Below are 25,264 nucleotides of genomic sequence, written 5' to 3'. Positions count from 1 at the left end.
AGACTGTGGTGCAACAAGGCACTCAGACCAGCCCTGAGCCCCATCCACACGAAACTGAGAACGTACACCAAAGAGCTTATCACTGTCCTGGGCAGCGCCATGGTCAAGGTCACCTACGAGGACACGGTGCATGAAATGCCACTCTGGATTGTCCCGGACGATGGCCCCACACTGCTTGGAAGGAGCTAGCTGGGAAAAATCCGCTGGAACTGGGATGACATCCGAGCGCTATCACATGTCGATGAGGCCTCATCTACCCAGGTTCTTAACAAATTTCCTTCGCTTTTTGAGCTCGGCATTGGAAACTTCTCCGGGGCGAAGGTGCGGATCCACTTGGTCCCAGAGGCATGACCCATTCACCACAAGGCCCGGGCGGTACCTCACATGATGAGGGAGAGAGTGGAAATCGAGCTGGACAGGCTGTAACACGAGGGCATCATCTCTCCAGTGGAATTCAGCGAGTGGGCCAGCCCAATTGTTCCAGTACTCAAAAGTGATGGCACAGTCAGGATTTGCGGCGATTATAAAGTAACTATTAATCGTTTCTCGCTACAGGACCAATACCCGCTACCTAAGGCAGACGACCCATTTGCAACGCTGGCAGGAGACAAGACGTTCACCAAACTCAACCTGACTTCGGTCTACATGACGCAGGAGCTGGAGACGTCTTCGAAGGGCCTCACCTGCATTAACACGCACAAGGGACTGTTCATCTACAAAAGATGCCCGTTTGGAATTCGGTTGGCTGCAGCGATCTTCCAGAGAAACATGGAGAGCCTACTCAAGTCTGTACCACGCACGGTGGTTTTTCAGGACGACATATTGGTCACGGGTTGGGACACCGTCGAGCACCTACAAAACCTGGAGGAAGTCCTCCAGCAACTGGATCGCGTAGGGCTGCGGCTGAAGAGGTCGAAATGCGTCTTCATGGCAACAGAAGTGGAGTTTTTGGGGAGAAAGATCGCGGCGGACGGCATTCGGCCCACAGAAGCCAAGACAGAGGCTATCAGGAACGTGCTCAGGCCACAGAACGTCACGGAGCTGCGTTCGTTCCTGGGACTCCTCAACTATTTTGGTAACTTCCTACCGGGGTTATTCACCCTCTGAGAGCCCCTACATGTGTTATTGCGTAAAGGTGAGAACTGGGTATGGGGAAAAAAACCAAGTAATTGCTTTTGAGAAAGCCAGAAACATTTTATGCTCCAACAAACTGCTTGTATTGTATAATCCATGTAAAAGACTTGGCTAGCATGTGATGCGTCGTCGTACGGAGTCGGGTGTGTACTACAACGTTAACGTTGCGGGCAAGTTGCAACCTGTCACCTATGCCTCCAGGAGCTTATCTAAGGCCAAGAGGGCCTACAGCATGATTGAGAAAGCGGCATTAGCATGTGTGTTCAGGGTAAAGAAAATGCATCAGTACCTGTTTGGCCTCAAATTTGAGCTGGAAACCGATCACAAGCCCCTCATATTCCTGTTCACTGAAAACAAGGGGATAAATACTAATGCTTTAGCCCGCATACAAAGGTGGCCACTCGCGCTATTAGTGTATAACTATACCATCCACCACAGGCCAGACACGGAGAACTGTGCGGATGCTCTCAGTCGGCTACCATTGCCCAGCATGGGGGTGGAAATGACACAGCCTGCAAACTGGTTGATGGTGACGCAGCCCACAGATTTGTTGATGGTCATGCAAGCATTTGAAAATGATAAATCACCTGTCACGGCCCGCCAGATTTGGACTTGGACCAGTCAAGTTCCTCTGCTGTCCCTAGTAAAAAAACTGTGTACTGCATGGGAGCTGGGCCAGCATTCCCGTTGAAATGCAAGAGCTAATCAAGCCGTTCCAGCGGCGAAAAGATGAGCTGTCCATTCAGGCAGACTGCCTGTTGTGGGGTAACCACGTAGTGCTACCCAAAAAGGGCAGGGAGACATTCATCTCGGATCTCCACAGCACACACCTGGGTATAGTAATGATGAAAGCGATAACCAGATCCCACGTGTGGTGGCCCGGTATCGAATCTGACCTAAGTGTCCTGTGTACGGCAATGCAGCGTTTGTGCTCAGTTGAGCAACGCGCCCAGAGAGGCACCACTAAGTTTGTGGTCCTGGCCCTCCAGACCATGGTCGAGGATCCATGTCGACTATGCGGGCCCGTTTCTTGGTAAAATGTTCCTGGTGGTGGTGGATGCTTTTTCAAAATGGATTGAATGTGAAATAATGTCAGGAAGCACCGCCACCGCCACCATTGAAAGCCTGAGGGCCATGTTTGCCACCCACGGCCTGCCTGACATACTGGTCAGTGACAACGGGCCATGTTTCACCAGTGTCGAATTTAAAGAACTCATGACCCGCAATGGGATCAAACATGTCACCTCGGCCCCGTTTAAACCAGCCTCCAATGGGCAGGCAGAGCGGGCAGTACAAACAATCAAACAGAGCCTTAAAAGAGACACAGAAGGCTTACTCCAAACCCACCTGTCCTGAGTACTGCTCAGCTACTGCACGAGACCCCACTCGCTCACAGGAGTGCCCCCGGCTGAGCTACTCATGAAAAGGACACGTAAAACCAGACTCTCGCTGGTTCACCCCAACCTGCATGATCAGGTAGAGAGCAGGCGGCAGTAACAAAATGTAAACGATGGTCGCGCCACTGTGTCATGGGAAATTGATCTGAATGACCCTGTGTATGTGCAAAACTATGGACATGGTCCCAAGTGGATCGTGGACACGGTGATAGCTAAAGAAGGGAATAGGGTGTTTGTATTCAAACTAGACAATGGACAAATTTGCAGAAAGCACCTGGACCAAACGAGGCTGCGGTTCACAGACTGCCCTGAACAACCCACAGCAGACACCACCTTTTTTGAGCCCACAACACACACCCAAAGGATCAATGACACCACCCCGGACCAGGAAATCGAATCCATCATGCCCAGCAGCCCAGCAAGGCCAGGCTCACCCAGCAGCCCTGCAGGGCCAACAACACGCCAGCCCAGCGAGGGCACCAGAACAGACATTTGTACCGAGGCGGTCCACCAGGAAAAGAAAGGCTCTGACCGCCTCACCTTGTAAATAGTTTTCACTTTGACTTTATGGGGGGAAGTGATGTTGTGTATCTGTAAAGTATGCACTCCCATGTTCCGCCACCAGGGAACACACCACCTGAAGTCCCAAGGGATCCCAGCATCCCTTGGGAGCACTGTATATAAGCCGGCGCCTAAGGCCTGTTCCTCACTCTGGAGTGTCTTAATAAAGACTAAGGTCACTGTTACTTTAGCCTCCCTGTATGCAGTCTCATCTGTGTTAAGAATATGATAATAGTAGTTGTAGCTTAGTGGGTAGCACTCTCGCCTCTGAGTCAGAAGGTTGTGGGTTCAGGTCCCACTCCAGGGACTTGAGCACATAAATCCAAGCTGACACTCCAGTTCAGTGCTGATGGAGTGCTGCACTGTTGGAGGTGCTGTCTTTCGGATGATACGTTAAACTGAGGCCCTGTCTGCTTTCTCGCATGGACGTCAAAGATCCCATGTCACTATTTCGAAGAAGAGCAGGAGAGGAATTCCCGGTTTCCTGGCCAATATTTAACCCTTAATCAACATAACAGAAACAGATTACCTGGTTATTATCACATTGCTGTTTGTTGGCTGCCGCATTTCCCACATTGCAACAGTGAATAAACTCCAAAAGTACTTCATTGTTTGTAAATCACTTTGAGTCATCCGGTTGTCGTGAAAGGTGCTATATAAACACAAGTCTTTTTTTTCTTTTTAGCAGGAAAGATTTGAATACTTTTAGCAGCAATTTTTAAATATTTGTTTCGTGAAAAAAATTGCATACCAGTGACAAACCAAGGCATTGAATTGTAAAAGCATGATGTCAGAATCAAGACTTTCATGGCGTGAGTTTCTATCATTAAGTACGTTGCTGCCATTGTACAGTCAGACAGTATTAAAATATTCAACACAGTTCTGGCTCATATCCAAATAATGATAGATTGATTTGTTTCTAACCTGATTGGAAGCAGTCCAACAAGCACTGCAACACATGCGAATAAAAGACTATTTGGTTCGCTGCCCCAAATTGGTTTGTTGTCGTTAACTTAATTTTCTTTGATTTCTGGGCTGGGTTAGTAAAGCTCATTCCGACTGAAACATCAATATAAATGAGCTCTTACAATTGTAGCTGTCTTAAGATAAATGCCCTGTTCAAAATCACAACCCTTTCATTTCAGAACAAGTACAACGCTCTGGGCACAGGAAATGGAAGGAACAAGTGCATGAAACACCTGGATTGTATGTAACCAGCCAGGTGCACAAAGTGATCCAACCTTATGCTTAAGGAACCCAAATTACAGTGATCAGTATCTGTCACCTGAATATTCACTGCTGGTAATGTAATGTTACCAACACAAGAAATATGTGTACATATTTTACAGGTCACCATGCCTCTGTAATCCCATTCTACACTACGTTGGTAAATGAGCCAAATCTCAGGATGAGCTAATAAAATAAGAATGGAAAATATCTAATGTGCTGCAAAGCTGGCCACAGCATGTTTTCCTCGTAAACAAAATTCCAGTATACCTTTAATTTAATTTTGCTTATCTTTGAATAAAGTGCTTCATTTTTTAATGAAAATATTTATTGACAGGGACCATTGTTGATGAAGTCAGTGCTCTTTTTTTTTAAACTGGGCAAGTCACAAGTAAATAAGAATGAGAGAAAGGCTGATCAGGCCTGGTCTTCCTACAGGCTATGATTCATCAACCTTATTGTGGGATCGATCTGACCTTATCTTCCGAGGGATTTGGTAATGAAGAACAATTCTGAATTTTTACTGTAAAAAACTGATTTGACAATAAACACTTTCCTTTTAAGAATATGGTGAAACTTTCCAAGGCCCACCAACACTGGCAGAATCTTGCACACAGTAGGCAATTTAATGGAAAATCTGGGATGTTATGCTTGCAGTTTTCCATCCATTGACATTAATGGACAGAAAATCAGGGGGCAATGCCCCTGTGATCTTCTGTTAAGCTGCTTGCTGTGTGTAAGGCCCTGCCAGAGGTGCGGGGCCCAGAATGTGTATTTTAAATCCTGCTTCTCAGTAGTGAGAACTCCAACTGTGCAAATTCACTCCCTGAACCCCCCACCCTCACTAAGACAAATATCACATCCTGCCACCCCCAGCCAAAGCAAAATTAGCCCCCTCCCTGCTGAGGTCAACTCCCACTTGCCCTTCTCCCTTCCCTTCACCTCTCCCCTTCCCTTCTCCAATTTTCCTCCCATCCACCCCTCATCTCCCTCTTTCCCCTTCCTCTCCTCTCCCTCTCTCTTTTTCCCACCCTCTCCTCATCTCCCTTTCCTTGCTTCCCTGCCTTGGTTTAATCATCACTCCGCCCTCTAACCTTGCTTGATGTGAAGCTGGTCTTGACTCCCCATGTGCAATGCCATGGAAAATTGACTGGTGTAATAGTAAATATGTTTAGTAGTGAAATTAATTAATGTATAAATATATCCCAAAATGGCTCAGTAAATGGATTTTGAAGTTAATACTTTTAAATATACTAAAATGCATCGCACAATATTCTGTTCCAAACTGATCATTTTATATTTTTAAATGCACATTTCAAAAATATCCCCAATTTAATATGACACATACTTTGTTGCCACCATTTACAGATATGAAAAAGGTTAAAACCTATCTATCCTGGAGTGGAAGTCATGGGCGCAGCAGGATTCCCACTGCACAACACTTACCTTGGTAGTGTAGGTCCAAGGACTATTGGCTACCCTTTGTCTAGCATTACATTCCAGACACCATACTTCAAAGTGTTGGATTTTGTGGCAAATGCAAAACAATTTTTTTAAAAAGAGAAAGAAATCCAGATCATTCATCCTGGGTTCTTTTACCTTGGAGCATGAAATTTACAATCTGCAAACTTCTCTCAACAAGCAGTAATTAAACTGAATGACCTCACCCTGTGTTTACTTAATAACAATTAGACTTTGTGGTTTAAAGAGGCAATTCATCTTAGTAACAAAATAATAAATGTGCAACATGTGGTATAATACTTCTATCTTTATAACAGAGAGTATCATTTATTTACCAACAGCAAAGCCATGGGAGATCCAGCAATCGGACTAACCTGATAACTCAAAACTTACATAAAAGAGAAGACTGGTATTTAGTCAAGTGATTCTGTTAATAAATTCATAAAAGCCTTTATTACCTTGACAGGTTCCGTCTATTACTATTTCCCCTGGAGCACAGGACTGTGTCTTTGCTTCTGCAATAGCTATTTACAATGGGAAAAAAGTGAAGCATTTAGGATGGAATGTGAAAAGAGGCAAATGGCATTCTGAATAATGTCATCTGCAAAACAATAGAAGTTGTTTGAAGAACCAGACTACACTATTGGTCAGCATTTTTTCTTCATTCAGAACTATGTATAATTAATTCAAAGGTCACTCTGACCACATGTTATAACAGAAGATTAAAGAGTTCTGCCAAAGATCTATGTCACCAGGTGGGACTGTCCAAAGGATTCTGCAATCCTCAGTGGCCTAAAGTGTGCGGCCAGGTGATGTCACCACCTCAATTCGGGCGGCACCGAATTTCCACCCCTCAGTCTCTTCTTTTGCAAAAGCAAAGCATCCATGGTTGCTACATACACCAGAAAAAAATTATCTTTCTAAAGGCAAAATGATTTCCCAGGAGATTGGAACTGATGGTAGCAAAGGGTTGGCATTCAGCTCTCAATTCCAATATGTTCCTGTAAGTGGAGGTGCGGCAGCCCGGGAGCAGCGTGGAGGCCACTTCAGGGAGCAGCGCCAGCTGGTGCAGGAGGGCGACGACTTGGAGAAGGGCGACTGGATTGGACGTCACCAAAATCAAGTTGCTGATTGGAGTGTGGGCAGGTACAACAGGAGAGGCGGCAAGGAGCGGCGAGGTCGGGGCGAAGGAGCGGCGAGAGTTGGAGAGCGACGTGATCAGGACCCAGGAGAGTTGAGGGCCCAGGGGCAGCATGGGCCAGCCCACATTGCAATATGTATTTGCACTAGATCCATGCAGCAGAGCTGGTCTCCAGTTAGTCTTGGTTAATCCTTGCCACTGGAACAGGACCTAGCTCTGTCAAGCCCGTCTGGTGGCTGGTGTGCAACGGCCACCACATGTTAAAAAAATCCACGCATAGGCATCTTCCACCTTTCAATATGTAGTTTGGGATCTGGAATGTCAGGTCCTTCATTGAAACACCTGTGACTCATGTCTTTTTGGTGTGGAAGCAAGTCATCCTCGATTCGAGGGACCGCCTAAGAAGAAGAAACTCCTGTGACACTTGACCAGCTAATAAGCTTCAAAGTGCGAGTTGCTGAAAAATCGAGATGTCATGATTCCTGCAGATAAAGGTCAAGCTGTTTCAATACATCCAGGACACATTCTTTTGTGTTGAAAACTATTCATATAATAGCCTGAGACTTATCTCCTATCAAGAACTATCTTGGGATAGTTTTAAATTGAACACCTCCGGTTTAACTAGCAGCCAGTTCTTTCAGCCTTAACTTTAAGGTTGTGAATTGAATGGCCCTCCTGGTGGTTTCCATCATCAGTCAGTTAGTTCACATTGAACTGCAGAACCATAGCAGTTTAAAGCACAGAAGGTGGCCAGGTTATTGAGTCTGTGCAGCTCTTTTCCCCGTGACAAGGCATTCCTTTCCCTAATACCTTACTGCATAAATAACTTTCTCTCACTCTATTATTTTAAATTGTTACCCCCTTGTCCAAGTGGTCTTTCCCTATTCACCATATCAAAACCAGTCATCATTTTATTTTTAAACTTTTACTAAATCTCCTCTTCGTCTTCGCTACCCCAATGGGAATAGCCACAGTCTCTCAAGTCTCTCCTCATAATTATAACTTTTCAGGCTGGGTTTTCGGCTTTGATGATTTCGGGGTGGTAATGGGGGTGGGGCGGTTAAGTTTGCGCCCAGGAACAGTTTGCGCCTCAGTCATCAAAATTGGACAGCTGGGCCCTGAGACTGGGGTGCAGCGCTAAGGGAGGCATTGTACACCTCTCCTCGGGTGTTAGCATGGGAAAATCCCGAGCTAAAGAGCCGGCCCGGGAGCACACCGAGAGACGCCTGGGGAGAAAAGAAAACTGAAAAAAATCCCTCAAAAACATTCCCAATACATAGCCCACACCACCACAACATAAATCACAAAACAAATTAAACTATAAAACAATCACACTTACCTTAGGACGGCATGACATACCTCTCTGCAGTCGGTATAGGATGGTTCGCCCGTTTTCCCAGGCAGTGACAGCAGGGTGCGCTGCGGGGCATATGGGTCGGGCGGGGCTCAAAAAGCGCACCTGTGTCGCAAACTGGAACGTTGCACACTGGCGCAGCTCTCCTGGGTGGTACTGCAGCATCCCACCACAAAACGGGCCCGAAAAGCCCCGCGGGGCGTTGGAGGCTGACCGCCCTCCCAGAAAACCTCACTGCCACCATTACCACCCCTCTGCGACGAAAAATTAAGCACAAAAGACCAGAAAGTCCATCTCTGATATCATCCCAGTGAGTTTTAGTGAACAGTGCCATCATATAGAGCTTTCCCATTCATTAGCTTTGCTGAGATCTGCTTTGCATTAAAACTGACCTTAGTGGCATTGAGAGCATCTGTAATTGGTAAAAAGGAGATTTCATGCTTGTCATAACACTTTCTCATTTTCCAACTCTTAGGAAGGGAAAATTTGATAGACTTTGCCACTTGAATGTTAAAGCCCTTGAAGGACATTAACCACAGCACAGAATGGTTCAGCCAAACTAACATTTCTCTCTCTGTTCCTTTCAAAGATTAGCTCTTCTTTTCACCTGGGATTTAGAGACAAAATTAACCAAGTCATTTAGTGCTTTTCACTATTCCATGCTACTAAAAATGTACTGAAAATGTAAATGACTACCGGTTCAGAGGCTTTTCACCATTTAAGGTACAGTTTTGGTTTCCTTATTTAACGAGGGATATACTTGCATTGGAGGCAGTTCAGAGAAGGTTCATTCGGTTGATTCCTAAGATGATGGGGTTATCTTACGAAGGTTGAGCAGGTTGGGCCTATACTCATTGGAGTTTAGAAGAATGAGAGGCGATCTTATTGAAACACATAAAATTCTGAAGGGGCTTGACAGGATAGATGCTGATAGGATATTTCCCCTCACGGGGGAATCTAGAACTAGGGGGCATAGTTTCATAATAAAAGGATGCCCATTTAAAACGGAGATGCGGAGAAATTTCTTCTCTCAGAGGGTCGTGATTCTTTGGAATTCTCTACCCCAGAGAGCTGTGAAGGCTGGGTCATTGAATATATTTAAGGTGGAGATAGACAGATTTTTGAATAAAGGGGAGTCCAGGGTTATGGGGAGAGGGCAGGAAAGTTGAGGCCAAGATTAGATCAGCCATGATCTTATTGAATGGCGGAGCAGGCTCGAGGGGCCCAATGGCCTACTCCTGCTCCTATTTCTTATGTTCTTATGTTAAAACATCCAAAAGAAAGCAAGAGCTTTAGTTGATGCTAGCACAGTACAATATCATTTATACAATATTGCGACCAGGAAGTGTCCATATTTACTGACTACTTAAGATGGCCAGAAGCACAGCAATTCAGAGATATACCAAATAATTGACTTTGCTGGCCTTTAATTCATAGCACGTGAGGATTGAAGGTTGACTGTGTCACCCCAGAGGTGGAGTCCGCTTATCAGTTTCTCTTCCCAGAGTCATAGTTCAGTGTCATCAGAGTCACCAGTCATAGGAAACATCTTGCTGCTTAAACAAATTTTAAAGTTTATACTCAGCATAAACTCATTCTCTTATTTTACTGTTGCAAATTTGGTAAATCCTCTGAGCCTACAAGTCACGTTGTGATATGAACTATTAGCGTGCTTGTATTAAATTACTTCGGCCGCTGTTTTAATAGTAACCCATTTATTTTACCAAAGTACTTTCACATGAGTGCATCAACATTTGCACAGTAATAATCTCAAAGCACAATTTCTGGCTCTTATAAATTGTATTGGTTATTAAGTTAATCCACAATAGTCAGAGGATTTGAACAGATATATGTCCGTGCTTCTGTGCATGTACTTGTGTGAGAGAAGACATGGTTAATACGATATTTCACAGTTTGAAAAATATTTTAGAGCAATACCAGCTAATTTCTTATTAAATCGCAAAATAAATGCTGATAATAGACACAGTTCTGCAGATGCTTTTTGTCTGCCTTTCATGAAAGCAGAAATAACGGCACTGGCATCAATAACAGGAGACAAAGAACTGAAAACAGACTGCTCGACAGAGCAAAGGAAGGGGAGCATGTCGTGTGATGGGATAACTTCTATTGTGAGCTACACTAAATCTAAATCATTATCTGTGATGTGTAGAGGAGAATAAAGCAAGAAGTATTATTTTCAAAAGGTTCCCAACATACCTCAAAACAAGCATTCCATGAACATTTAGGAGAAATGCCCCAAGCATGGCCTCAAATGTGTCTTCAAAATGGAGTCAGTGGTCAGACTGAATGCTGAGAAAGGGAAGGGCTAATGCTGATTAAACCATGAAGGTTTATACAAACAGAACATTCCTCAGCAGTGATAGTAAAGAAACCACCAAGACCACAGGCCCAGAGATGGATCATTAAGGGGCCATAAAGATGTCCTGCTTTATCTGGATCAATGACAGAACCTTTGTGAGCAAAGACTTAAGATGCTATGGCGTAAACAAGTCAGTCCTGTCAACCCGGGCATCAGTCTCGTGAACATTCACTGCAATCTCTCAATAGCAAGAATGTCCTCCTCAGTTTAGGAGACCAAAACTGTACACAACATTCAAGGTGTGGCCTCACCAAGGCCCTGTACAATTGTAGTAACACCTTCCTGCTCCTGTACTCAAATCCTCTAGCTATGAAAGCCAACATGCCATTTGCCTTCTTCACTGCCTGCTGTACCTGTATGCCAACTTTCAATGACTGATGTACCATGACACCCAGGACTTGTTGCACCTCCCCTTTTAATAAACTGTCACTATTCAGGTAATAATCTGCCTTCCTGTTTTTACCACCAAAGGGGATAACCTCACATTTATCTGCATTATACCTCATCTGCCATGTATTTGCCCACGCACCTCACCCGTCCAAGTCACCCTGCAGCCTCGTAGCATCCTTCTCACAGCTCACACTGCCACCCAGCTTAGTGCCATCTGCAAGCTTGGAGATATTACATTCAATTCCTTCATCTAAATCATTAATGTATATTGTAAATAGCTAGGGTCCCAGCACTGAACCTTGCGGCACCCCACTAGTCACTGCCTGCCATTCTGAAAAGGACCCGTGTATCACTACTCTTTGCTTCCTGTCTGCGAACCAGTTCTCTATCCACGTCAATACATTACCCCCAATACCATGTGCTTTAATTTTGCACACTAGTCTCTCGTGTGGGACTTTTGAGAGTCTAAATATACCACATCCGCTGGCTCCTCCTTGTCCACTCTACTAGTTACATCCTAAAAAAATTCTAGAAGATTTGTCAAGCATGATTTCCCTTTCATAAATCCATGCTGACTTGGACCGATCCTGTCACTGCTTTCCAAATGTGCTGCTATTACATCTTTAATAATTGATTCCAACATTTTCCCCACCACCGATGTCAGGCTGACCAGTCTATAATTCCGTTTTCTCACCCTCCTTTTTTAAAAAGTGGTGTTACATTAGCTACCCTCCAGTCCATAGGAACTGATCCAGAGTCTATGGAATGTTGGAAAATGACAACCAATGCATCCACTATTTCTAGAGCTACTTCCTTAATACTCTGGGATGCAGACTATCAGGCCCTGGAGATTTATCGGCCTTCAATCCCATCAATTTTCCTAATACAATTTGCTGGCTAATAAGAATTTCCTTTTGTTCCTCCTTCTCGCTAGACCCTTGGTCCCCTAGTATTTCCAGAAGGTTATTTGTGTCTTCCTTAGTTCCCCATTATAAATTCACCTGATTCTGACTGCAAGGGACCCACATTTGTCTTCACTAATTTTTTCTCTTCACGTATCTGTAGAAGCTTTTGCAGTCAGTTTTTATGTTCCCTGCAAGCTTACTCTCATATTGCATTTTCCCCCTCCTAATTAAACCCTTTGTCCTCCTCTGCTGGATTCTAAATTTCTCCCAGTCCTCAGGTTTGCTGCTTTTTCTGGCCAATTTATATGTCTCTTCCTTGGATTTAATTCTATCCCTAATTTCCCTTGTAAGCCACGGTTGAGCTACCTTCCCCGTTTTATTTTTACGCCAGACAGGGATGTACAATTGTTCAAGTTCATCCATGTGATATTTAAATGTCTGCCATTGCCTATCCACCGTCAACCCTTTAAGTATCATTCGCCAGTCTAGCCTAGCCAATTCACGCCTCATACCATCAAAGTTACCTTTATTTAAGTTCAGGACTCTAGTCGCTGAATTAACTGTGTCACACTCCATCTTAATGAAGAATTCTACCATATTATGGTCACTCTTCCCCAAGGGCCTCGAACAACAAGATTGCTAATTAATCCTCTCTCATTACACAACACCCAGTCCAGGATGGCCAGCTCTCTAGTTGGTTCCTTGATATATTGGTCTAGAAAACCATCCCTTATACACTCCAAGAAATCCTCCTCCACCTTATTGCTACCAGTTTGTTTAGCCCAATCTATATGTCGATTAAAGTCACCCATGAAGGACATGGGCAGACGAATTTTGGATGACCTTAAGCTTACGTAGGGTAGAAGGTGGGAGGCCAGCCAGGAAGTTGTTGCTAGAGGTAACAAAGGCATGTATGAAGGTTTCAGCAGCAGATAAGCTGAGGCAGTGTGGAGATGGGCGATGTTACAGAGGTGGAAATAGGCGGTCTTAGTTATGGCATGGATATGTGGTCGGAAGCTCATTTCAGGGTCAAACATGACACCAGGTTGCGAATAGTCTGGTTCAGCCTCAGACAGATGCTAGGTAGAGGGATGGTGCTGGTAGCTAGGGAATAGATTTTGTCGCGGGGACCGAAGACAATGGCTTCAGTTTTCCCAATACAGGTACAAAGTCTGAAATCCGGAATCCTCGGGTAAGTCCATGCCGGTTTTTGGGTTTTGCCAGATTTCAGACAAGAAAATCAACAATCTGAAATCCGTAATCCTCGGGAGTGAATCCATGCCAGATTTCGGATCTTTCCGGCCACTGCTTCTCCGCTCCTTGCCGTTCGGCGAAATGTCCAGTTTTCGGACAATTACTGTTTTTGAAATTCCGGATTCAGGACATTGCACCTGCATTTAATTGTACCAACATGGTTGTGTGAGGTCGTTGACACCAGAAGGGCAACATTTTTCTAATACATACAGATTGGCCAATAGAATTGAGGTGGTTTCTTTGGAAATTAAGGATATATATGTTGCTGTTCTTGACATTAAAATTTTCAATGATCAAATTTCAGTCCTTAGTTCTTAATTTAGTTCTCGTTCTTTTAGCAGTCTTTATAGTGATATATGTAGAAAGGTGTCTCTGAAAAATCAGAAAATCTATGACCAACATAGAGAGAAGAATCGTAGATTTGTTAAGATTGTAAAGTTCACCAGCCAAATACACCAGTAGGTATAAGTGTGTCACTTAGACAAACATACAAATTTCCTGAGATCAAAAGAGGTGAGATAAGCCGGTTAGTCCAGATACAACTACCAGCATGAAAGGTGAATTAATCCAACAGCAGAGGATCTAATAGAAATGGACAGCACCTCTACAGACAGAGGTTCATCACTCTCAGAAGACTAACATCATCCTCCCAGAGGAAGGTAGGCAACCAGTTCATCCAAGCAGCTCATAAGCAAGAGATCATATAAGTTCTGGAAACACTGCTAACTATAAGCAAATATAGGGGGAGAAATTCGGCGGTTTAACACCATTAGCGCTAGAGAGGGCTTCTAAGGGGCCAGTAAACACCTACCGCCTTAGCGGTGCACTATGACAATCTGCCGTGAACTTCAGTGCTTGTTTAGCAGCGGCGCTGTCATTTAGCGCTGCACACTCTAGTGCCACCCACTTAGTGACGTCAAGAATGTGCGATGCCCTCTTCGTGACACGTTTCCAAAATTGACTGTTTTCACCTGCCTGTTTTTGCCTGGTGCTACTCCTGACAGGGGGAGGCAAATGGTGCACAGAGGATCCCAGGGCGACATAGCAGTGACTTAAGAGGTAAGTGTTGAGAGTCAAATTTTTAACAATTACTTACCTCTCTTACCTGTGGAAGGCATTTGGTAGCCTCCCTTCCATTTTTTTGCAGTTTTCACATGGTCCCAGCAGATTGGAAAACTGCAAATATAATGCCCTTATTTAAAAAAGGAGGCAGACAAAAAGCAGGAAACTATAGACCAGTTAGCCTAACATCTGTCGTTGGGAAAATGCTAGAGTAAATTATTAAGGAAGCAGTAGCGGGACATTTGGAAAAGCGGGACATTCAATTAAGCAGAGTCAGCATGGTTTTATGAAAGGGAAATCATGTTCGACAAATTTGCTAGAGTTCTTTGAGAATGTAATGAGCAGGGTGGCTAAGGGGGAACCAATGGATGTGGTGTACTTGGATTTCCAGAAGGCGTTCGATAAGGTGTCACATAAAAGGTTACTGCACAAGATAAAAGTTCACGGGGGTGGGGGGTAATATATTAGCATGGATAGAAGATTGGCTAACTATAGAGGACAGAGAGTCGGAATAAATGGGTCATTTTCCAGTTAGCAAACAGTAACTAGTGGGGTGCCGCAGGGATCGGTGCTGGGTCCTCAACTATTTACAATTTATATTAATGACTTGGATGAAAGGACCGAGTATAATGTAGCCACGTTTGCTGATGATACAAAAATGAGTGGGAAAGCAAATTGTGAGGAAGGAACAACAAATCTGCAAAGCGATATAGACAGGCTAAGTGAGTGAGCAAAAATTTAGCAGATGGAGTATAATTTGGGAAAATGTTAAGTTATCCACTTTGGCAGAGAAAATAGAAAAGCAAATTATAATTTAAATGGAGAAAAATTGCAAAGTGCTGCAGTACGGAGGGACCTGGGGGTCCTTGTGCATGAAACACAAGAAGTGAGTATGCAGGTACAGCAAGTAATCAGGAAGGCAAATTGAATATTGGCTTTATTGCTAGGGGGATAGAGTATAAAATCAGTGAAGTCCTGCTGCAATTGTACAAGGTATTGGTGAGGCCACACCTGAAGTATTGCATACAGTTTTGGTCTCCCTATTTAAGGAAGAGTATACTTGCATTGAAGCCTGTTCAGAGAAGGTTCACTAGGTTGATTCCGGAGATGAGGGGGTGGACTTATGAGGATAGGTTGAGTTGGTTGGGCCTATACACATTGGAGTTCAGAAGAATGAGAGGTGATCTTATCGATAAATATAAGATAATGAGGGGGCTCGACAGAGAGGATATTTCCACTCATAGGGAAACTTAAACTAGGGGACATAGTCTTAGAATAAGGGGCCACCCATTTAAAACTGAGATGAGGAAGAATTTCTATGGAGTAAATCTATGGAATTCTCTGCCCCAGAGAGATGTGGAGGCTGGGTCATTGAATATATTTAAGGCAGAGATAGACAGATTTTTGAGTGATAAGGGAATAAAGGGTTATGGGGAGCGGGCAGGGAAGTGGAGCTGAGTCCATGATCAGATCAGTTATGATCTTATTAAATCGCGGAGCAGGCTTGAGGGCCCAGGTGGCCTACTCCTGCTCCTATTTCTCATGTTCTTATCTTCTCACGTCCTCTATAGGTGCTAGGATGCCGGTATCCTAGCGCCTCAAGTTGAGAAACACTCTCCACGCTACGGCCCTGTGAAGGGCCGTTAGCGCCCTAAGAGGGTTATGCAATGCTTCCCTTAATGCTCACCTCTCCACTTGGGGCGACACAACTGAATATCGCACTTTGAGGCGGAAGGTAGCGTCCCGGAGGCGTCACCACCCCAAAGCGGGCGATACCGAATTTCTAGCCCATAGACTTTAAACTATTCAATAGATTGGCTATCTAATGCTGTTAACAATTATCTAAGGAGTCTAATCCTAAATTAATCACACCAATTTATAACAATCTCAGACACTGATATCAACTGTAAATGAATAATTAGAATGTAGTTAATGCTGAATTATTGTGATATAACTGAACTGCCTTTGTAACCTCAGTTATTTATTTCATCAATTAATTATATCTACTAATTATCTGCATACACAATGTTTAACTGTTGCTAACTATGTTTCTATGGTTAATATACAATTCTTCTTGACTTTGTTGTCTGATTTCTTCTGTGATAATTGCTAAGAAAGGGTTAGAAAAGATAGAACTTGCATTTCTACAGCTCCTTTCACGACCTCACGACGTCCCAAAGCGCCTTACAACCAATACTTTTGGGATTTAGTCAGTGTTGTAATGTAGGAAGCACGGTGGCCAATTTGCGCACAGCAAGGTCCCACAAACAGTAGTGAGATAATGACCAGATAATCATGTTTTTTTAACTGATGTTGGTGAGAGATAAATATTGGCCAGTACACCGGGGGAACTTCCCTGCTCTTCTTCCTATAGTGCCATGGGATCATCTTTTACGTCCACTTGAGAGGTTAGCCAGTTAATTCATTTATGCAGTAGCTTGTGCAGATCCCAATGGAAGGTTGGTAGCGTAAGTGCTAATATAATCTGAAATGCTTGATGTAAGGCAGTTTGACAAGCCAAATTTTGCTTTGATAATGTGTAGGCTTAAACTCGGTGGTAAACCTTGACAAGGAGTTAACGTGAAGAGGTTAAGGATTCATCTGGTGCCCTTAATTATTATTATTTAGTGTATGCAGGGTGCCCTTGATGAAAATGCATGTCAAAATATTGATCCCAGTGATCTTACACTCTTTCAACCACAATAGACTTGTTTTTATTCACAGAAAACTTGCTCATTATCTAAAGTGTTTTTGATTATAAATATCAGTGTTACCAATTTGCAACAGGGTCCTTAAACATGCATATTTTAAAAGCTGCACAGGATATTCAGTACTCAACAGGTTCAAAAATGTGATAAATTTATCTGCTAACCTTCGGCAGCGCAGTAACCCATGCATCCCTGAGTAGGTTGAAGGTAATAAACAAAGAAGGTGCCACAGTTCCTCAGAGAGATTGGGATCCGAAATAAGCAGCAGTCCTTGGCACTGCCCAAGAAGAACTGCCATGTCGCGCAAGCTGTTAGTTTCTTTACCTCACCAGGACGAGGCAACGAATTGGAGTCTTTCAGAGAAAGCCAAACTGGAGCTTGTGTGCCACACTTATTCATCTGTGAAGATATGAAATATTATAAGAAAGGTTAAAGTTAGAACTATGAAGGAATATGCACTGTAAAATGCATGTTTACATAATTGTTATATATTCAATTCATTTACAATATATTAACCACTTGTAGTTAAACGTTATTGATTCTAAGAAACAGATTTGCAAAGATCAGAACTATAGTTCTTAAAGTAAATAGCTATTGTGCTCAATTCATTTCAATATGTTGGCAGTTCAACTAAATTTAAGACAGGTATAAATGAATAAAAAGGGGTTCTGTTGTTCATTATCTGATTTTTTTGATTATATCTTGTAAGTATCAGTATTACCAATTTGCAATGGGGTCCTTAAACATGCATATTTTAAAGCTACACATGTATTATTTCACAATGGTTTCTATAGCATTATAATTGTAACAGATTAATAAAGGTTATGTAAAGTTTAACATGTCACAATGTATTTAGAATCCTGGTGGATAGGATGAGGGTTAGTCACAGCCCTTCATCCAAGTTGCCTACTTAAAGGAATGAACAGATTCTAATTAATCTTTTTTTATTTTGACTTAAAGTAGGAAAGTAATTCCTCGCCCCACCATCAAACTCCTGATGACATTCGAAACATTAGAAACATTAGAAAAATTAGAAAAGTAAAGGACAAGAAAAATGTCCTTCCCTACATCAAGGTCACCCTCGAATTTCTTGACTATACCTGGTAGAGCGTCCGAAATCCGGAAAACTCGGGACCAAGGTCATTCAGGATTTTGGGTTTTCCGGATTTTGGAACGTCTTTGCAACATCCCGAATCTGGAAAAGCCCAGGCCGAGGTTTGGGTATTTCCGGATTATGGAACATTTTTACGACATCCCGAATCCGGAAAAGCCGAGGCCGAGGTAAAGCGGGGGGCCGGATCAGCAGAGTGGGGGCCTCGGCAGAGTGGAGAGTTGGCTGTGGAGAGTTGGTGGATTGGGGGGTTGGCAGAGCGGGGGGTCAGCGACGAAGGGTCGGCGGAGCGGTAGTTCGTTGGTGGGGAGTCGGTGGTGGGGGATTGGTGGAGCAGAGGGTCAGCTAGATCGTGGGGATCGGAGGAGCGGGGGGTGATGGGGGCAGGGAGGGAGGGGGAGTGGGGTGTCGGTGGCACAGGGTCGACGCTAGGAAAGACCTGTGTTGCAGATCTGCAAAAAAAGGCAAGTTCAAGTTCTTTTTCAGCGATTTAGTAGATAAGGGTTTTGTGAATGTTCGTGAATTTTAATTTTTTGGTTTTTTGAATTTTTGGGGGGTGTTTTTCCCCCTAGCATTGATAATCAGTTTAAAAAAATGTCTGGATTTCAGAACATTTTCCGGATTCTGGACGAACCCACCACAGATCGGCCCGGTGTCCAGGTTCCAGAATATTCTGAATTTTGGAACTCTGGATTTTGGACACTGAACCTGTACTTACTGAATTGGAAATATTGGAAAGAGCAAGTGTTACTAATCTGGTCCAAGTATTGACTTTACCAGAAACCTCTGTACTACTTAGCTCTTCCAAGTTCTGTAATGAAGGTTTCAAAGTCAGTGAAATTGGGTTTGGGTATTACCATTTGAGGCATTAACTTTTAAAAGTTTGAAAAATTAGCAGCAAGCGCTAATTACTTCAAACTTTTTAAAAAATCATCGTTTGCGCTCCAAGAAGGAATTGGAGTGCTAAATCAAGCCGTGCAGCACTGCCGTGTTGAGAGGCTCCTTCCCTCCCTTAAAGGGAAGAGCCATTATTGAAGGCTTTGCAAAGGAGTAACAACTTAGAACAGGGTGGATAAAGGGGAATCAGTGGATGTGGTGTATTTGGACTTCCAGCAGGCATTTGACAAGGTGCTACATAAAAGGTTACTGCACAAGATAAAAGTTCACGATGTTGGGTGTAATATATTAGCATGGATAGAGGATTGGCTAACTAACAGAAAACAGAGAGTCGGGATAAATGGTTCATTCTAAGTAGTCGGGTGCCGCAGGGATCAGTGCTGGGACCCCAACTATTTACAATCTATATTAATTACTTGGAAGAAGGTGACTGAGTGTAACGTAACCACGTTTGCTGACAATACAAAGATGGGAGAAAAAGCAATCTGTGAGGAGGACACAAAAAATCTGCAAAAGGACATATACAGGCTAAGTGAGTGGGCAAAAATTTGGCAGATGGAGTATAATGTTAGAAAGTGTGAGGTCATGCACTTTGGCAGAAAAAAAATCAAAGAGCAAGTTATTATTTAAATGGAGAAAAATTGCAAAATGTTGCAGTACAGCGGGAACTGGGGGGACTTGTGCATGAAACACAAAAGGATAGTATGCAGGTACAGCAAGTGATCAGGCAGACCAATGGAATCTTGGCCTTTATTGCAAAGGGGATGGAGTATAAAAGCAAGGAAATCTTGCTACAGTTACACAGGGTATTGGTGAGGCCACACCTGAAATACTGCGTAGTTTTGGTTTACATATTTACGAAAGGATATACTTGCTTTGGAGGCAGTTCGGAGAAGGTTCACTAGGATGATTCCGGAGATGAGGGGGTTGACTTATGAGGAAAGGTTGAGGAAGTTGGGCCTCTACTCATTGGAATTCAGAAGAATGAGAGGTGATCTTATCGAAACGTATAAGATTATGAGGGGACTTGACAGGGTGAATGCAGAAAGGATGTTTCCACTGATGGGAGAGACTAGAACTAGAGGTCATCATCTTAGAATAAAACTGAGATGAGGAGGAATTTCTTCTCTCAGAGGTTTGTAAATCTGTGGAATTCCCTGCCTCAGGGAGCTGTGGAAGCTGGGACATCGAATAAATTTAAGACACAAGGTAGACAGTTTCTTAACCGATAAGGGATTAATGGGTTATGGGGAGCGGGCAGGGAAGTGGACCAGAGTCCATGATCGGATCAGCCATGATCGTATTAAATGGCGGAGCAGGCTCGAGGGGCCGTATGGCCTATTCCTGCTCCTATTTCTTATGTTCTTATGTTTAGCTTCTCCACGATGGCAGCCGCGATCCCGCGTAATCAGCAAGACACTCAGGCAGCGTGCCGGGCTGATCGATCATAGGCAGTAACCCACGGAAAAAGCTGCAAGAGAGAAGGTAATTTTTTTTTTTTACTTACCTCAGGCACCTCGCCTTCAAGCATCACACGCGAAATGCCCAGCTTCCTGATGCACGTCTCCTGCGGTGTTTTCGCCCAGTGATGCTGCAGGGGGCGGAACACAATTTCGGATCCGGGGCGCTACCGGGGCGATGTACATGGCAGTGACATCATAATCTCTGCGCAAAGGAGATCAGGACGCAACATCGTACCGTCGCCGCAAAACTCCCGCCGAATTTAGCGGGAGTCGCTGATCTCAAAATCACAAAGGAACCCAATTTTACCCTGTAATTCTCCTAACTGCCTAAAGTGAAAAATATTCCTCATTTTTGTCAGATTACCTAACTTATTAAACAATGGACTAAGGCCACTATTGGAGGCTAAACAAGACTGTTTGCAACCTTGCTGTCTTATTTGACTCCGAGATGAGCTTCCGACTACATCTCCGCTCCATCACCAAGACCACTTATTCCTCCTCAGTAACATCGCCCGTCTCCAACACTGCCTTAGCTAAGCTGCTGCTGAAACCTTCATCCATGCCTTTGTTACCACTAGATTTTACTATTGCAATGCTCTCTGGCCAGCCTCCCATCTTCCACCCTCCATAAACTTGACGACATCCAAAACTCTGCTGCCCATATCTTAAATTGCACCAAGTCCCGTTCACCCATCATGCCTCAATTTTAAAATTCTCTTCCTTGGTTTCAAACGCCCTCCAGTCCTACAACCCTCCATGATCTCTGCTCCTCCAATCCTGGCTTCTTCCACACCCTGATTTTCATCACTCCACCATTGGTGACCGTGCCTAGGTCCTAAGCTCTGGAACACCCTCCCCAAACCTCCCTCTCTCCTTTAAGACACTTCTTAAAACTTATCTCCACCTGTCCTAATATTCTTTTTGTGGTTCAGTGTCAAACTTTCTTTGATAACACTCCTGTGTAGAGCATTGGGACATTTTACTATGTTAAAGGTGCTATGTAAATGCAAAGTAATGTTGCTGTTGTGGTAAGTTAATATGTTACTTGATGTTGAAAACCTCTTAAAGATCATCCAAACCAACTAAATAAAATTAACTGAAATGTGAAAGTTAGTGAACAACTTGTAAGGGGCAAAAAAGCTTCTATTTGTGAATAAGAAAGAAACTGAAGTGACAAATCCCTATAGAACAAACATTGAAAAGTTTTCATTGGAGATGCAAAGGATAACTCACATACCTAATCAAGAGCTCACAGTCTCTTTCCCCTCATAGGTGAAAGACAGTTGGAAAAGAATTGAAAATGGTGTCGACAACAGAATCAAAAAGCATGGTTTTTTGCACAAGACAGTGGAATAGATTTTCACCTTTACCACCTCGGTATGTAAAGCATCGCCTAGGTTGAACGTAGAGAGAAAAATTGGGCGGGAGAATCAGATGCCCGCAACAAAGCCTGCCCAAATTAAATGAATGAATGGGAGAACAGGTCGGTTCTCTTTGGGGCAGGCAAACCTTCCCATCCAAAGTTTCTCTCTGACCGTGCTTTACATCTACAAAGTTCAAAATGACAAAATATAAACTATTATACATAAAGCAAACAGTTAGGAAAATACAAAATTCCAGTTAGTGCCAGATGAACTGCAGAGATTTATCCGATGCTGCACTTTGATATATCCTATTTTTCAGACGTATTGTTCTTGGAATGAACGTTACACATACTACTAACTTCTATACATTTGGTTGGCATTTCTGCTGGCTTGTCTCCGATCATGAAGCGGTACCATCCTGGTGTCAGGGAATGATCACATATGAGGTCTTGGATCGCAAATTGCTGTAGCTCAACAGAATCAAAGTGAATGCTGCGGTAAGAGCTCCGAAGAATTTGATATCCTCCTGGGTAGCATTCTGGGGCTAGAGAAAAAAAAATGCAAAATAGTGAAGAGCACAAATTTGTTCTGCTGATCCTCCAACTGTACCTTTAGCATGCAAAATTACAACCAAACCTTAACTGAGATACCATGCTAAAGTCATCTCACATATCAGATACTCCTCAATTGCCATAACTAGTAATTACTGATGTAAATACAATTTAAATTGAAGAGAATGCCCCATATAAGGAAATGTCACAAATAACCATCAATATGGCATCAGCAACCACAGTTGACCATCATGCCCCAAATTTCTCAGGCAGTAACAAAGATGACTTATAATGGTTCCCTCTTTTTAAAGTGTTGTTCACTTCCACCCATATGGTTCTCCTAGCCCACGGACTGTTTGGAGGTGACCAACTCCCAGGCCTCTAACAGTGCAGCTCTGAAAGTGCCACTGAAGAGATGCATAAGAATTTGGTTCCTATGAATAGATGGTTGGTATCTGTTGAAACTTCCAAATGTGGCACAGCTCACATTAAAAACTCACTTATGGGGGCCTGTAATAACTAACCTGTGCTACCATACCACCCAACTGTAAATTCATCATTGGTTTAGACAACATAACAACTTATGTATTGGGTGCAGCGTGGCAGAAGAAGGAGGGCGGGGCAGTGCGAGAGGAAAATAGCTTTAAGGTCTTACATAGAAAAGCCAGACTAAATTGTCCAAACTGTCATAAGCTACACTTCTGCTTTTCATTCATTCCCCCCGTAACGTTTACAAAACTAGCATAGCTGTTAAGACTGCTAATGAACACATCATTCTTTTATTGATTGGTGACATCAAGTTTTAATGACTGTAGGTTTTATATCACTTATGTAACACAATTGAGGAGTTGACTAAATATTCAGTTTTGCTCTGACACTCACAATAACGCAGCAGGTAAGGTAGTGTTTTCTTTAAATTTTGCTAACAAGATATTCTCCTTTCTTGATCTCCTCATACTGTGTTTTATTTGCAGTGATAGGGTGTGCCCCAACCGACCTAGGAGGGAACACCACGGGAGCAGCGGGACATAAAGAGGAGCCTACCCATTCAGGGAGCAGCGCAAAGGCAAAGCGGGCGACAAATCGGACGTCACGGAATCTCATGTAGCTGATTGGTTGGTATCTTGTGGCGAAAAGACGAGCCCAGCAGCAGGGTCATGGCCCAGGAGTGACACAGCAAGGACCAGCAGCAGGGTCGTGGCCCAGGGGCGGCACATCAACAACGGCAGTGGGGTCATGGCCCAGGAGCGGCACAGCAAGACCGTCAGTGGGGTCATGGCCCAGGAGCGGCACAGTAAGGACCAGCAGTGGGGTCGTGGCCCAGGAGCAGTACAGCAAGACCGTCAGTGGGGTCATGGCCCAGGAGCAGTACAGCAAGGACCAGCAGTGGGGTCGTGGCCCAGGAGCGGCACAGTAAGGACCAGCAGTGGGGTCGTGGCCCAGGAGCGGCACAGTAAGAACCAGCAGCAGGATCGTGGCCCAGGAGCGGCACAGTAAGGACCAGCAGTGGGGTCGTGGCCCAGGAGCGGCACAGTAAGGACCAGCAGTGGGGTCGTGGCCCAGGAGCGGCACAGTAAGAACCAGCAGCAGGATCGTGGCCCAGGAGCGGCACAGTAAGGACCAGCAGTGGGGTCGTGGCCCAGGAGCGGCACAACACGGGCCAACAGCGGGGTCATGACCCAGGAGCAGTACAGCAAGGACCAGCAGTGGGGTCGTGGCCCAGGAGCAGTACAGCAAGGACCAGCAGTGGGGTCATGGCCCAGGAGCAGTACAGTAAGGACCAGCAACGGGGTCGTGGCCCAGGAGCGGCACAACACGGGCCAACAGCGAGTTTGTGAGGCCACCACTGCACCCTATGAAACCCAAGGAGAGAGGTCCTGTGGGAAAGAGAACTGAGGACAGTTGGTGTTTTCGTATGTGATAGACCCATACAGCGGAACCTGATCTTCAGTCGTCTTGGACTCCCTTGCCACTGGACCAAGACCTTATCTGCTAAGCCCGTGTGGTAGCCGGTGTGTGCAACGGCCACCCCACGTTAAAAGAACTCACAGAAAGGCATCTTCCACCCCTTCAAAATGAAGTTCTGGACCTGGAATGTCAGGACCCTCATTGACAACCCGAACAGCAACAGACCGGAACGTCGCACTGCTATCGTTGCCCGGGAACTCAGACACTTCAACGTCGACATCGCCACCCTAAATGAGACCCGGCGGGCAGGGGAAGGCCAGCTCAAGGAACAAAGTGGTGGTTACACCTTCTTCTGGAAAGGCGAACCAGAAGAAGAACGCCATCTCCATGGAGTTGGCTTCGCCACCAAGAATGAGCTGGTGGGCCATCTCAGAGACTCCCCCTGTGGGAAAAGTGAACGTCTCATGACTCTCCAGCTCACCCTAGCCCGGAGCCAGTGTGCCACAGTCATCAACGCGTTCGCCTCAACACTCGATGCAACAGATGAGACCAAAGAGGCATTCTACTCCAGTCTCAAACAATCCAAGTCCCTTCGGATGACAAACTGATACTCCTTGGTGACGTCAATGTCAGAGTCGGTAAGGACACAGACCTCTGGGGAGGCGTGATCAGCAGAGAGGGTGTAGGGAAAACCCACTCCAGCGGTACCCTGCTCCTGACAAAATGCCTAGAATAGGACCTTGTCATTACCAACAACTTGTTCTGTCAGAGGGACAAGTACAAGGCATCGTGGCAACACCTTCGCTCCAAGCACTGGCATCTGCTCGACTACATCATCGTCCCAGCGAGGAGGACACACAAAATCTGCAAAGGGATATAGACAGGCTAAGTGAATGGGTAAACATTTGGCAGATGGAGTATAATGTGGGAAAATGTGAGGTCATCCATTTTGGCAGAAAAAATAGAAAAGCAAATTATAATTTAAATGAAGAAAAA

The 25,264-nt window shown here is 44.4% G+C and overlaps 1 protein-coding gene across 1 annotated transcript in view; it reads right to left on the bottom strand.

Annotated features, from left to right (window-relative positions):
• LOC139259736 (von Willebrand factor D and EGF domain-containing protein) overlaps nt 1–25,264 on the bottom strand; it is a 446,188-nt gene that overhangs the window by 322,804 nt on the left and 98,120 nt on the right. The window contains exons 2-4 of the mRNA XM_070875369.1: nt 22,169–22,353; nt 17,139–17,373; nt 6,239–6,304 (exon numbers count right to left, since the gene is read on the bottom strand). Coding sequence (XP_070731470.1) covers nt 6,239–6,304; nt 17,139–17,373; nt 22,169–22,353 — 486 coding nt within the window. The remainder of the gene's footprint in view (nt 1–6,238; nt 6,305–17,138; nt 17,374–22,168; nt 22,354–25,264) is intronic.

Source organism: Pristiophorus japonicus, chromosome 3, assembly GCF_044704955.1.
Source record: "Pristiophorus japonicus isolate sPriJap1 chromosome 3, sPriJap1.hap1, whole genome shotgun sequence".
NCBI lineage: Eukaryota > Metazoa > Chordata > Chondrichthyes > Pristiophoridae > Pristiophorus > Pristiophorus japonicus.
Note: the sequence above shows the minus strand (reverse complement) of the source record. Positions and strands in the feature narration are given on the sequence as shown.